This window comes from Bombina bombina, chromosome 6 (assembly GCF_027579735.1).
Source record: "Bombina bombina isolate aBomBom1 chromosome 6, aBomBom1.pri, whole genome shotgun sequence".
Lineage (NCBI taxonomy): Eukaryota > Metazoa > Chordata > Amphibia > Anura > Bombinatoridae > Bombina > Bombina bombina.
In genome coordinates, this window is record NC_069504.1 from 526,762,605 (window position 1) to 526,777,515 (window position 14,911).

The 14,911-nt window shown below is 39.1% G+C and overlaps 1 protein-coding gene across 1 annotated transcript in view; it reads right to left on the bottom strand.

Moving 5' to 3' along the window:
- Window positions 1-14,911, bottom strand: part of TRPM7 (transient receptor potential cation channel subfamily M member 7) — a 626,812-nt gene that overhangs the window by 274,348 nt on the left and 337,553 nt on the right. The window contains exon 23 of the mRNA XM_053717440.1: window positions 13,434-13,560. Coding sequence (XP_053573415.1) covers window positions 13,434-13,560 — 127 coding nt within the window. The remainder of the gene's footprint in view (window positions 1-13,433; window positions 13,561-14,911) is intronic.

The following is a 14,911-nucleotide window of genomic DNA, read 5'->3' on the forward strand; positions in this document are numbered from 1 at the left end:
TTGACTCTGTCCATAATCTCCTCATAAGGAGGAGAGTCACTATCGAGCACCTTAATCAGTTCATCAAACCAGAAATATGCGGCTGTAGTGACAGGGACAATGCATGAAATGGGTTGTAGAAGGTAACCCTGCTGAACAAACATCTTTTTAAGCAAACCTTCTAATTTTTTATCCATAGGATCTTTGAAAGCACAACTATCCTCTATGGGAATAGTGGTGCGTTTGTTTAAAGTAGAAACCGCTCCCTCGACCTTGGGGACTGACTGCCATAAGTCCTTTCTGGGGTCGACCATAGGAAACAATTTTTTAAATATGGGGGGAGGGACGAAAGGAATACCGGGCCTTTCCCATTCTTTATTAACAATGTCCGCCACCCGCTTGGGTATAGGAAAAGCTTCTGGGAGCCCCGGCACCTCTAGGAACTTGTCCATTTTACATAGTTTCTCTGGGATGACCAAATTTTCACAATCATCCAGAGTGGATAATACCTCCTTAAGCAAAATGCGGAGATGTTCCAATTTAAATTTAAAAGTAATCACATCAGATTCAGCCTGCTGAGAAATGTTCCCTAAATCAGTAATTTCTCCCTCAGACAAAACCTCCCTGGCCCCCTCAGATTGGGTTAGGGGCCCTTCAGAGATATTAATATCAGCGTCGTCATGCTCTTCAGTAACTAAAACAGAGCATCCACGCTTACGCTGACAAGGGTTCATTTTGGCTAAAATGTTTTTGACAGAATTATCCATTACAGCCGTTAATTGTTGCATAGTAAGGAGTATTGGCGCGCTAGATGTACTAGGGGCCTCCTGAGTGGGCAAGACTCGTGTAGACGAAGGAGGGAATGATGCAGTACCATGCTTACTCCCCTCACTTGAGGAATCATCTTGGGCATCATTGTCATTATCACATAAATCACATTTATTTAAATGAATAGGAATTCTGGCTTCCCCACATTCAGAACACAGTCTATCTGGTAGTTCAGACATGTTAAACAGGCATAAACTTGATAAGAAAGTACAAAAAACGTTTTGAAATAAAACCGTTACTGTCACTTTAAATTTTAAACTGAACACACTTTATTACTGCAATTGCGAAAAAACATGAAGGAATTGTTCAAAATTCACCAAACTTTCACCACAGTGTCTTAAAGCCTTGAAAATATTGCACACCAATTTTGGAAGCTTTAACCCTTAAAATAACGGAACCGGAGCCGTTTTAAGCTTTAACCCCTTTACAGTCCCTGGTATCTGCTTTGCTGAGACCCAACCAAACCCAAAGGGGAATACGATACCAAATGACGCCTTCAGAAGTCTTTTATAAGTATCAGAGCTCCTCTCACATGCGACTGCATGCCATGCCTCTCAAAAACAAGTGCGCAACACCGGCGCGAAAATGAGACTCTGCCTATGCTTTGGGAAAGCCCCTAAAGAATAAGGTGTCTAAAACAGTGCCTGCCGATATTATTATATCAAAATACCCAGAATAAATGATTCCTCAAGGCTAAATAAGTGTTAATATCAATCGATTTAGCCCAAAAAAGGTCTACAGTCTAAATAAGCCCTTGTGAAGCCCTTATTTACAATCGTAATAAACATGGCTTACCGGATCCCATAGGGAAAATGACAGCTTCCAGCATTACATCGTCTTGTTAGAATGTGTCATACCTCAAGCAGCAAAGGACTGCAAACTGTTCCCCCAACTGAAGTTAATTGCTCTCAACAGTCCTGTGTGGAACAGCCATGGATTTTAGTTACGGTTGCTAAAATCATTTTCCTCATACAAACAGAATTCTTCATCTCTTTTCTGTTTCTGAGTAAATAGTACGTACCAGCACTATTTGAAAATAACAAACTCTTGATTGAATAATGAAACACTACAGTTAAACACTAAAAAACTCTAAGCCATCTCCGTGGAGATGTTGCCTGTACAACGGCAAAGAGAATGACTGGGGTAGGCGGAGCCTAGGAGGGATCATGTGACCAGCTTTGCTGGGCTCTTTGCCATTTCCTGTTGGGGAAGAGAATATCCCACAAGTAAGGATGACGCCGTGGACCGGACACACCTATGTTGGAGAAACTAAATACTTACCTATAAAATAAACCCTAATATAGCTACAATATAACTAATAATTATATTGTATCTATTTTAGGATTTATTTTTATTTTACAGGCAAATTTCAATTTATTTTAAATAGGTACAATAGCTATTAAAAAGTTATTAACTATTTAATATCTACCTAGTTAAAATAAAGACAAATTTACCTGTAAAATAAATCCTAACCTAAGTTACAATTAAACCTAACACTACACTATCATTAAATTAATTAAATAAATTAGCTACAAATAACTACAATTAAATACAATTAAATAAACTAACTAAAGTACAAAAAATAAAAAAAAATAAGTTAAAAAAAAATAAGTTACAAAAAAAAAGTTACAAACATTTAAAAAATATTACAATTTTAAGCTACTTACATCTAATCTACGCCCCCTAATAAAATAACAAAGCCCCCCACAATAAAAAAATGCCCTACCCTATTCTAAATTACGAAAGTTAACAGCTCTATTACCTTACAAGCCCTTAAAAGGGCCTTTTGCGGGGCATGCCCCAAAGTATTCAGGCCTTTTGCGGGGCATGCCCCAAAGTATTCAGCTCTTTTGCCTGTAAAAAAAAAATACAACCCCCCCAACATTAAAACCCTCCACCCACACACCCCTACTCTAACCCAAACCCCCTTAAATAAACATAACACTACCCCCCTGAAGATCATCCTACCTTTAGCCATCTTCAGCCAGCCGACCACCGATGGAACAGAAGAGGACATCCGCAGCGGCCAAAGTCATCATCCAAGGGGCGCTGAAGAAGTCTTCCATCCAATTAAAGTCATCATCCAAGGGGCGCTGAAGAGGTGTTCCATCCGAATGAAGTCTTCACCAAGGTGGCGTCTTCAATCTTCATCCATCCGGAGCAGAGCGGAGCCATCTTCAGACGAGCCGACGCGGAGCCATCTTCTTCCACCGACGACTTCCCAACGAATGACGGTTCCTTTAAGTGACGTCATCCAAGATGGCGTCCCTCGAATTCCGATTGGCTGATAGGATTCTATCAGCCAATCGGAATTAAGGTAGGAAAAATCTGATTGGCTGATTGAATCAGCCAATCAGATTGAAGTTCAATCCGATTGGCTGATCCAATCAGCCAATCAGATTGAGCTCGCATTCTATTGGCTGTTCAGATCAGACGCCGCCTGGATGAAGACTTCAATCGGATAGAAGACCTCTTCAGCGCCCCTTGGATGATGACTTCAATCAGATGGAAGACTTCTTCAGCGCCCTTTGGATGATGACTTCGGCCGCTGCGGATGTCCTCTTCTGTTCCATCGGTGGTCGGCTGGCTGAAGACGGCTAAAGGTAGGATGATCTTCAGGGGGGTAGTATTAGGCTTATTTAAGGGGGGTTTGGGTTAGAGTAGGGGTGTGTGGGTGGTGGGTTTTAATGTTGGGGGGGGGGTTATTTTTTTTTACAGCCAAAAGAGCTGAATACTTTGGGGCATGCCCCGCAAAAGGCCCTATTAAGGGCTGGTAAGGTAATAGAGCTGTTAACTTTCGTAATTTAGAATAGGGTAGGGCATTTTTTAATTTTGGGGGGCTTTGTTATTTTATTAGGGGGCTTAGATTAGGTGTAAGTAGCTTAAAATTGTTGTAATATTTTTTAAATGTTTGTAACTTTTTTTTGTAACATTTTTTTTATACTTTAGTTAGTTTATTTAATTGTATTTAATTGTAGTTATTTGTAGCTAATTTATTTAATTAATTTAATGATAGTGTAGTATTAGGTTTAATTGTAACTTAGGTTAGGATTTATTTTACAATTTTGTATTTCTTTTAGCTAGGTAGTTATTAAATAGTTAATAACTATTTAATAACTATTCTAACTAGCTAAAATAAATACAAAGTTACCTGTAAAATAAATATAAATCCTAAAATAGCTACAATGTAATTATTAATTACATTGTAGCTATCTTAGGGTTTATTTTACAGGTAAGTATTTAGTTTTAATTAGGAATAATTTAGTTAATGATAGTGTAGTGTTAGGTGTAATTGTAACTTAGGTTAGTTTTTATTTTACAGGTAAATTTCTCGTTATTTTAACTAGGTAGCTATTAAATAGTTAATAACTATTTAATAGCTATTGTATCTAGTTAAAATAAAGTGAAATTTGCCTGTAAAATAAAAATAAATCCTAAGATAGCTACAATATAATTATTATTTATATTGTAGCTATATTTGGGTTTATTTTAAAGGTAAGTATTTAGTTTTAAATAGGATTAATTTAGTTAATAAGAGTTATAATATTTAGATGTATTTAATTAATATTTAAGTTAGGGGGTGTTAGGGTTAGGGTTAGACTTAGGTTTAGGGGGTTAATAATTTTATTATAGTGGCGGCGGTGTGGGGGGGGCAGGATAGGGGTTAATAAATTTATTATAGGTGGCAACGGTGTAGGGGGGCAGAATAGGGGTTAATAAGTTTAATTAGGTGGCGGCGCAATCCGGGAGCAGCGGTTTAGGGGTTAAACAATTTATTTAGTTGCGGCGGGGTCCGGGATTGGCAGGATAGGGGTTAATAAACTTATTATAGGTGGCGGCGGTATAGGGGGGGTAGGATAGGGGTTACTAGGTATAATGTAGGTGGCGGTGGCTCCGGGAGCGGCGGTTTAGGGGTTAATAGATTTATTATAGTTGCGGCAGGGTCTAGGAGCGGGGGGCTCCGGGGGCGCAGGTATAGGGGGTAGAACAGTGTAGTTTAGTGTGGGTGCTTAGTGACAGCTTATCAATAAAGCTGTAAAAAAGCCGAAGAGCAGCGAGATCGGATGAGTGATAACTATCACAGTCCGCTGCTCATCGCCCTGTACTTGGTGCGCGGCTTTATGACAGATTTATTGATAACTTTTGCGAGCGTATTCAGGTCCGCGGCGGCGATGGTAGGCGAGCTTAGGCGGGCGTATTGGGGCCAGCGATGGCAGGTAAGTAGACATGTTGATAACTAGAGGCCATAATCTGTAAATTCCATTGAATAGGTCAGTATTGCTTCAGACTTGATAAAGGAAGGAACTCTTCCGAAAGCTTGTCAACTTATAAATGTATAGTTAGTCCAATAAAAAAAGTATCATTGCTCAATGCAATACTCTTCTTATTTTGAGATATATATATATATATAAATATATATATATATATACACATATACATACACACACACACATACTGTGTGTGTATATATATATATATATACACACACACACACATATACACACACACACACACATATATATATATATATATATACACACACACACACACATATTATATACATATACATACATATATATATATATATATATATATATATATATATATATATATATATATATATATATATATATATATATAGTGTTGCTTGGGTGTTTCTTGATCTGCGCTGTGTAAGTTGCAAAGGGTTATTTTGCTCTAAATAGTTCCTCCTGATATATTTCAATGGCAGCTAGTTTCTGAATATTCCACTATCATCAAATGGAATGTGAAGGAAAAAGGTATGGAGTTGAGTTTCAGAGTTCAGCGCACATAGAATGGAGAAAAACAAAACCAAAACCAAATTATGGTGCAGTATGTCAGTACTAGGCAATCAAAAACTAAACGTGAGATTTAAATGTGCTCACCTTATTTAACCTCAAACATGTGAGGTATGTTGGAAGCATGGAGGGGATGTAATCCCTATCTGTGGTAAAGATGTTTCCAGCTGGTATGCAGAAACTTTTAGCAGGTGGAAATCTTGATATCCCTGGAGTAGAAATATGTTGGTATTTCAGACAAACTTCTCCTCTCTGGAGTTAGGTAGAGACACTTTAATTCTTTTTGCTGGATTTCTATTCTTGTTACTGTTTATTTCTTTTCTCCTTCTTTATACTTGAAAGGCTTCTCCTCTCTGGAGTATGGTATAAACTTTATGTATGCAAACCAATTAGTGCATACATAAAGTGAGCTATCTAGAGCTCAAAAAACCACAAGGAATCATCATCTAGCTGTATTTACAGCAGTTCATGTAACTATTTATTACGGTTTTCCATCATAAACACCAACTTATCCACCTGAACTCTGGGAGCTTTTCAGAGCTCAAAACCACCGCAAGGAATTTACCTTCAGCTGTACTTACAGCATCCTATACCACAATATCACTAATTTTTATCAGCTAGCTGTTTTTGCACCAGCCCTGATAAGAAAAAAAACTCACTACCGGATTTAGAGAAATATACTATATTTCATCTGCTCACCTATTTCTGTCCCTGATCTGGACTATTATCAAAGAGGATTTCTGTTTATCATTTTTTATTGGACATTGGAAAATAAAACTGTTTGTGTCCTTGCAAGCATCATTTATACACATCTCATGAATGCTGCAATTAATATCCACAATTGATCTCATAGTATGTAAACTGACCACTAATTGGTTTGCATACATAAAGTTTATACCATACTCCAGAGAGGAGAAGCCTTTCAAGTATAAAGAAGGAGAAAAGAAATAAACAGTAACAAGAAAAGAAATCCAGCAAAAAGAATTAAAGTGTCTCTACCTAACTCCAGAGAGGAGAAGTTTGTCTGAAATACCAACATATTTCTACTCCAGGGATATCAAGATTTCCACCTGCTAAAAGTTTCTGCATACCAGCTGGAAACATCTTTACCACAGATAGGGATTACATCCCCTCCATGCTTCCAACATACCTCACATGTTTGAGGTTAAATAAGGTGAGCACATTTAAATCTCACGTTTAGTTTTTGATTGCCTAGTACTGACATACTGCACCATAATTTGGTTTTGGTTTTGTTTTTCTCCATTCTATGTGCGCTGAACTCTGAAACTCAACTCCATATATATATATATATATATATATATATACACACACAGTATCTCACAAAAGTGAGTACACCCCTAACATTTTTGTAAATATTTTCACCCATGCTCTCACTGAGAGGCTGACAGGACTACTTAAAACTCCAGTCCCATGCAGAACAGTACTACCCTCCATAAGAGACTATTGAAAACTTCTGACACTTCTCTGCCAACCTCCTGGGACGAAAGGCAAAGAATGACTGGGGGATGAGGGAAGTGGGGGAGGTATTTAAGCCTTTGGCTGGGGTATCTTTGCCTCTTCCTGGTGACCAGGTTCTGAATTTCCCAAAAGTAATGAATGCAGCTGTGGACTCTTTCCATTTATGAAGAAAACCCACAAATAACTTCAGGTAAAATACAGGACTCTCTGAAAACATGTGGTGTGGCTGTTTCAAGATGCACAATAAGGAGGAAAAACGATGGGCTGCATGGTCGAGTCACCAGAAGAAAGACATTACTACGCAAATGCCACAAACTATCCCGCTTACAATACACCAAACAGCACAGAGACAAGCCTCAAACCTTCTGGCACAAAGTCATTTGGAGTGATGAGACCAAAATTAAGCTTTTTGGCCACAACCATAAACGCTACATTTGGCGAGGAGTCAACAAGGTCTATGATGAAAGGTACACCATTCCTACTGTAAAACACTGAGGTGGATCACTTATGTTTTGGGGATGTGTGAGCTACAAAGGCACAGAAAATGTGGTCAGAATTGATGGCAAGATGAATGCAGTATGTTATCAAAAAATACTGGAGGAAAATTTGCATTCATGAGCCCAGAAGCTGCGCATGGGACGTACTAGGACATTCCAACATGACAATGATCCTAAACACAAGGCCAAGTCGACCTGTCATTGGCTACAGCAGAATAAAGTGAAGGTTCTGGAGTGGCCATCTCAGTCTCCTGACCTCAATATCATTGAGCCACTGTGGGGAGATCTCAAACGTGCAGTTCATGCAAGACAGCCCAAGAATTTACAGGAACTGGAGGCTTTTGTCAGGAAGAATGGGCAGCTTTACAATTTGATAAGATAAAGAGCCTCATCCACAAATACCACACAATACTTCAAGCTGTCATTGATGTTAAAGGGGGCAATACACGGTATTAAGAACTGCGGTATGTAAACTTTTGATCAGGGTCATTTGGGTAGTTTCGGTCATTATGATTTAAAAAGAGTAAACACAGTTGATTAATAATAAATGGCTTCAGCCAAACACTAACCCATTAGTGAAAGAAAAGTTTTTGTGTTATCATTCATATTCTTTGAAAAATGGCCAAGAAATCATAAATTCCGCTAGGGTATGTAAACTTATGAGCACAACTGTATATATATATAATAAAAATCCATAATAAGGCTATAGACTGTCTGAATGTTAAAAAATTATACTTCCCGGGGGGCTCTCCTTGAGATCTGGTAGATTAGCCATCAATTCATCGATTTTTTACTTCATCCTACAGTTAAAAAGCTATCCTCGACTATAATATCAATATTTTGCTTTATCATGAGCATATCACTGATTTTAGGGCTGTATTTGTGAAATCAGAGCCCAGGATTAGACAATATAGGCCTGAAGCTGCAGCTTACACAAGGCAGCGCGATATTTGACCATAACTAGACACAACATTTCCACATCGCCCAGCACTATACCTTGGAGCAAACATCAAACTGCATCAAAGAAATTGCATATTGCAGTGTTATACTAGATGGCAAAAGATGGATACAGAGGCAGCGTCACAATGCGCACTATCAGAAACTTGAGGCCCTCATGCAGAGGCTGCTAGACAAAGCACCATCGGAACAGCTGTTACAATACCTGTACCAGGCACAGTTTTCTACAACACCTAACGATGAGTTTCAGGATGCCACACGACTGACGCTCATCCCACAAGATGAGCATTTACAAGTAGTGCAACATAACATGCAGAAAACAGGTCTTCCGGATCACACACACTTCATAATATCTGATGACCAAAGTAAGCTCTTCTCTACTTCCTTGGCACAATCGAGTCTTGACCGACCCAGCTCAAAAGGACTCACACTCAATACTCCTGCAGTTTTGCATCTCACCCTAATTACGCAACCACCTGAAATAAGGGATGAGCAGAACGGTAATTTACCATTGCAGCATACGTACCCACTTTCAGACGACCTACCAATGGTCCTACAGGACCCCAGTACAGAGAAGACACTGAGCCATCTGGATCTTATCAAAAGCGACTCAAGCCGAAACCAAGGAGATTCATATGCTTGGAACTATCACCACACTATCCTGGAATACTAGAAATCGAGGTAAAAAAGCAATCGTCTGAAATGGAATATGGATTAGTTTGTATCTTGCCATCGCAGACAGACAAAGAATTTACCCCTGGATAAAGAAAAAACGGCCACTTCTGGGTCCAACATAGACATCATGAAACTCTCTGCTCCATTATTCACAGAACATATATACAGCAAGATAGTGGAGCAAGCAACGATCATTATGACTCACTGCACCAATGTGTTGCTTATCTTTTTACCTTACACACGGCTTTACATAAGTAGAAATGGGTCTTATATCACAAAAAAAGCTGGATCTGTCTTGAATCTATATGGAAACACTTGATGCACCTCATAAATGACTATCCCACCATGTAATAGGGTAGTCTGTTACAATATACGTTCAAAGTTGTAAAATTGCCTGTATTTGTTGGAAAGCTCGGTTTAAAATAATGTTTTATTGTTGTTATTAATACTTTTCTCCTTAGGATGTATATGTGTATTCAGATTCACCCTCAGTATATACTTGCCTAACAGTTAGGGCCATATTACATAACATAGATTTATACGCAGCAGCAGCTCATTAATACACACAAAGCCCCTGAACCTTGGCTAGCGGCCGGAGCTGTAGGCATTGTTTTATCTGTCTAACCCGCTATAATGAGCTCAGTCATGGCATTACCAAAACTCATTCACTCCTCACACGAGGACCTCCAATTTACGCATATATGCACCACTTTATCAGACAAACTTCAGAAAACTACAATTTGCCTCACTTGATAATCTGTCATAGCACATATATCAGGCATAATTACTTTGCCAAGTCTATCCTAAATGCAAAGTGCTGTTTATGTTTTAAATTATGGATAAGTTATACAGTGTTAGTTTTTCTTTTTCTATTTTTTGTTTTACTTGATGTAATACTAATGTTTGAAATATCTCGCATCTTTTTTTTTCTTTGCTTTGTCTAGGACCCAAAAGTGGCCTAGATTTATCTAGACACATAACACCCTCTTGTTAACAACCCACCTATAAACAAAGTCAAAGGAGGCTAATTATTTATTTTATAGAGGGTCTCTACATAACCACTCAAAACTTTGGAAAAACATAAATTATGCTTACCTGATAATTTTATTTCCATCTGTATGGGGAAGAGTCCACAGCTGCATTCCTTACTTGTGGGAAATACTGAACCTGGCCACCAGTAGGAGGCAAAGACACCCTAGCCAAAGGCTTAAATACCTCCCACCACTTCCTCATAACCGCAGTCATTCTGCCGAGGGAACAAGGAACAGTAGGAGAATTATCAGGGTGAAAATGGTGTCAGAAGAAAAAATTTCAAATTTAGGGCCGCCCATCAGAGAACACGGGCAGCAGCTGTGGACTCTTCCAATACAGATGGAAATGAAATTATCAGGTAAGCATAATTTATGTTTTCATCTTAATATGGGAAGAGTCTCCACAGCTGCATTCCTTACTTGTGGGAAACATATACCCAAACTCTAGAGTACACGGAATGCTAACGGGAGGAAAAAAAAGAGAGGCGGACCCTAATCTGAGGGCACCACAGCCTGCAAAATCTTTCTACCGAAGGCTGCTTCAGCAGAAGCAAAAACATTAAACTTGTAGAATTTTGGAAAAAGTATGTAAGGAGAACCAGGTAGCAGCCTTACAAATCTGATCAATAGAGGCCTCATTTTTGAAGGCCCAAGAGGAAACCACTGCTCTTGTAGAATGAGCCGTAATCCTCAGAGGAAGCTTGTGTCCGCCGTTTCTATGCGAAATGGATGACACTCCTCAGACAAAAAGATAAGAAAGTTGAAGAGGCCCTCTGACCCCTATGCTTCCCGGAAAAGAGCACAAACAGAGAAAGAGGTTTGTCTACATTCCTTCGTGGCACGAAGATAGAACTTCAAGGCGCAAACCACATCCAGAAATACGTTGTAAACGTTCCTTCGACAAAGAAGGATTAGGACATAAGAAAGGAACCACAATCTCTTGATTGATGTTGCGAATTGACACAACCTTAGGAAGAAAACCTTACTTGGTTCGTAGAACAGCCTTATCGGCATGAAAAGCCAGATAAGGAGGGACACATTGCAAGGCAGCAATCACAGAAGCAATAGCCAGTAGAAAAGGAACCTTCCAAGACAACAACTTAATGTCTACTTTATGCATAGGCTCCAACGGAGCCCGTTGCAAAACCTTAAGGACAAGATTTAAACTCCAAGGAGGAGCCTTAGATCTAAACACACAGGTCTGATCCCAATAGAGTCTTAACAAATGGCCGCACATCTGGAAGCTCTGCAAATCTCTTGTGCAGTAACACAGACAGGACCGAAAACTGTCCCTTCAGGGGACTTGCAGAAAAGCCCTTCTCCAGTTCATCCTGGAGAGCAGAATAAGTAGGTCCTCCACACCTTATGATTGATGCGACGAGCAACCAGCTTACGAGCTTGAATGAGAGTAAAAATAACGCTCTCAGAAAACCCTCTCTTGGCTAGGACTAAGCATTCAATCTCCACGCAGTCAGCCTCAGAGAATCTAGACATTGATGAACAAAGAGACCTTGGTCAGCAGATCCCTGCGACAAGGTAACTTCCACGGAGGAGATGATGACACCCCCACTATATCCGCGAACCATATCCTTCTCGGCCAGGACAGAGCAGTTGGCATTACTGACACCTGCTTGACTCGAGCCACTACACTAGGAAGTAGTGTTAACGGTCGGAAAGGATAAATTAGATTGAACCTCCAAGGCACCGCTAATGCATCTGTTGAGACCGGGGACCGCCCATTCATGCCGACGTAGACTCGTTGGGATTCTTGCTCTGCTTGGATTTACTCCAGGACTGAGCCGGCTTCCAAGAGCTCTTGGTTTGCTCTTGCTTAGCGGAGGACTGCTGACATGGGCTTTATACGAGCAAAAAAAGAACGAAAATTGTCCCTTAGATTAGTTCATATACTCTTGCGGTAGGAGGGCACCCTTGCCCCCTGTGACCATGGAGATAATTGAGTCCAGGCCTGGACCAGACAAAATCATTCCCTTAAAGGGAAGGAAGAAGTCTAGACTTAGAAGTCATATCCGCAGACCATGACTTTTTCACATATGTTTGTATCATGGGTGTTGGTGTATTTATCTCAATAAAAATATATAAAAAAACAAACAAACAGTAGACAGCCAAACCAATACTGAAACATATCAGGAGAGGTTATCGAATAAGAGTATATTGTATATCCATAGAAGGAGGCAAAAGACAAGTTATGGAGGGTCTGTGACAGATTTCCCATGAGGTGTAAAAGGAGCAACAAACCATACCCTATATACATCCCTCTGGAAAGCACTGTACTTTGAGGAGAAACTGGGCCTCAATATAGACTGAGAACGCCTCTTATTGAAAAATCAAATGCACACCTTCATTCTTCAACCACCTCCAGTGGAGGCAAAGTAAAGTCTGAGGTACATGTGAGGTGGGAAAGGTTTTATAGAGCACTTGGGGTTTGGGATCCTTTGCCTTCGCCTACTGGTAAGAAAGAGTAATTCCCAGGAGTAATTGATCGTGGACTCTCACTACCTATATGAAAGAAAACATTTCTATATTGTAGGGAACTTTCCCTTCTCTCCCCGACCCCCCCCCCCCTCCCTCCTTCCCTCCCAAATCTCCCACAGCACCCGATACAGACAGTTACACTGTCTGTGTCACCATGTCTATAAGCATTCTGGCTTTATATAAATCAGCGCGCCTATTACTATATAAGTGCCTTCTGCCCCCAGCTGCACTTTCCATTGTCAAAACTGACTGCGGGGACTGAAGCATGCGCCAAAGTGTTGGACGTAGGTCCTATGTCAACGCAGTATGCTGGGCAAAGTATTGTGTGATATAGTACTTATATCCTTTTGGCTTAAGGCATTAATGCTGAAAATATATTTAAAAATATTGTAATCTGATCTAAGCATGGACTGTGTAGCATGTGGCAGGGTCAGGAATAATTTTACAGTAATTATAAATGATGGAGGCACTCTGGTCTATATGGAGGTAGTGGACTAGAGGTCATTTACAGCAAAAGCAGGTAAAAAAATATAATGATTAAATATTGCAATGTTGTTTAATTTGTATCCATAAAATAGAAATGCTGATTTAAAAAAGTATTTAAACAATGTGAAGACTGACATAACATTAACTTTTATAACCTTCTAAGTTACAATTATAAACAATCTACTTACTTGAAGAATGCAATGAGGAGGTTGACCATAATGATGTATTGGACAAAAAGGTAGACCGCTTGAAGAAACGGGGTAAGCCATGATCCGACGTTACATAGGTCTTGTACCTCAGAGTTATTGGCACATGCTTGAAAAAGATATTAAAAATAAATGTTTAAAAGCTATAAAAATAAAGAATTATACAAATAAGACATTTAAAGTCAACATTTTAGTATAAACAAAATATATAAACGTGGCTATGTGATCCCAAAGATTCCCAAAACTGTAAAACCTCTAAAAGCCCTCACACCTTACAGGAAACTAGTCTGACATATAGTCAAGCAAGGAGAAGAAAGGTAGAAATGAAAGAGAGCAAGAAAAAAGGAGCAGGGAAAATAGAGGTGCATACAGGAACTGCTGCCAGAAAAAAAAAAAATGGGCAGAATCTTGTGGATTCTCACCACCATGAAAAAACATGAATTTATCAGGTAAGCATAAATTATATTTTCTGCCTGTGAAACAAATACTGCCTCCAAGTAAGCCTTTTAAATAAAAAACAAAGCAGGAGGCTAACGAAACGACTGTAGCCTTCTGACCCTTCCTGGAGCCGAGAAATGAACAAACAAACTAGAAAATTGCTTAAAACCCTTAGTAGCCTGCAAATAGAACTTTAAAGCCCTGATAACATCCACATTATAGAGAAGCCTCTCCTTAGAATTCTTTGAATTAGGACAAAAAATAGGAAACAACAATATCATTGTTACTATTATCAGAAGAAACTACATTAGGCAAAAAATTAAACAGTTCTCAAAACTGTCTTGTCCTGATGTAAAACAAGATAAGGAGGCCCACAGGAAAGCGCATACAACTCAGAAACTCTTCTAGCAAAATAAAAGGCCAAACGAAACAGAACCTTCCAGGACAAAAGATGAAAATCCTGATTAACGCTTGAAGAAAACTTGCAATCTTCTTGTGAAACAAGACTGAAAGAGCTGAAATCTGGCCTTTTAAAAAAATTGGCAGATAAACCCTTATCCAAAATCAGAAACTCTTCTAGCAAAATAAAAGGCCAAACAAAACAGAACCTTCCAGGACAAAAGATGAATGTCCAAATTATGCATTGGTTGAAAAGGAGGAACCTGCAAAACTCCTAAAACCAAATTAAGGTTTGTTGGAGGAGAAACTGGCTTAATTACTGGCTTAATCTTGATTAACGCTTGAAGAAAACTTGCAATCTTCTTGTGAAATAAGACTGAAAGAGCTGAAATCTGGCCTTTTAAAAAATTGGCAGATAAACCCTTATCCAAATCATCATGAAAAAAACTAAAGAATTCTGGGAACTCTAAAACCATGTTCCCCATTCCAAGAAATAAAGCCTTCCAAACATTTTGATAAATCTTCCTTTACACGATTACAGCCTGAATCAAAGTCTCAATGACAGAATTAGAAAACCTCTCTGTCTTAAAACTAAGCATTCAATCGCTACGCCATCAAGACAT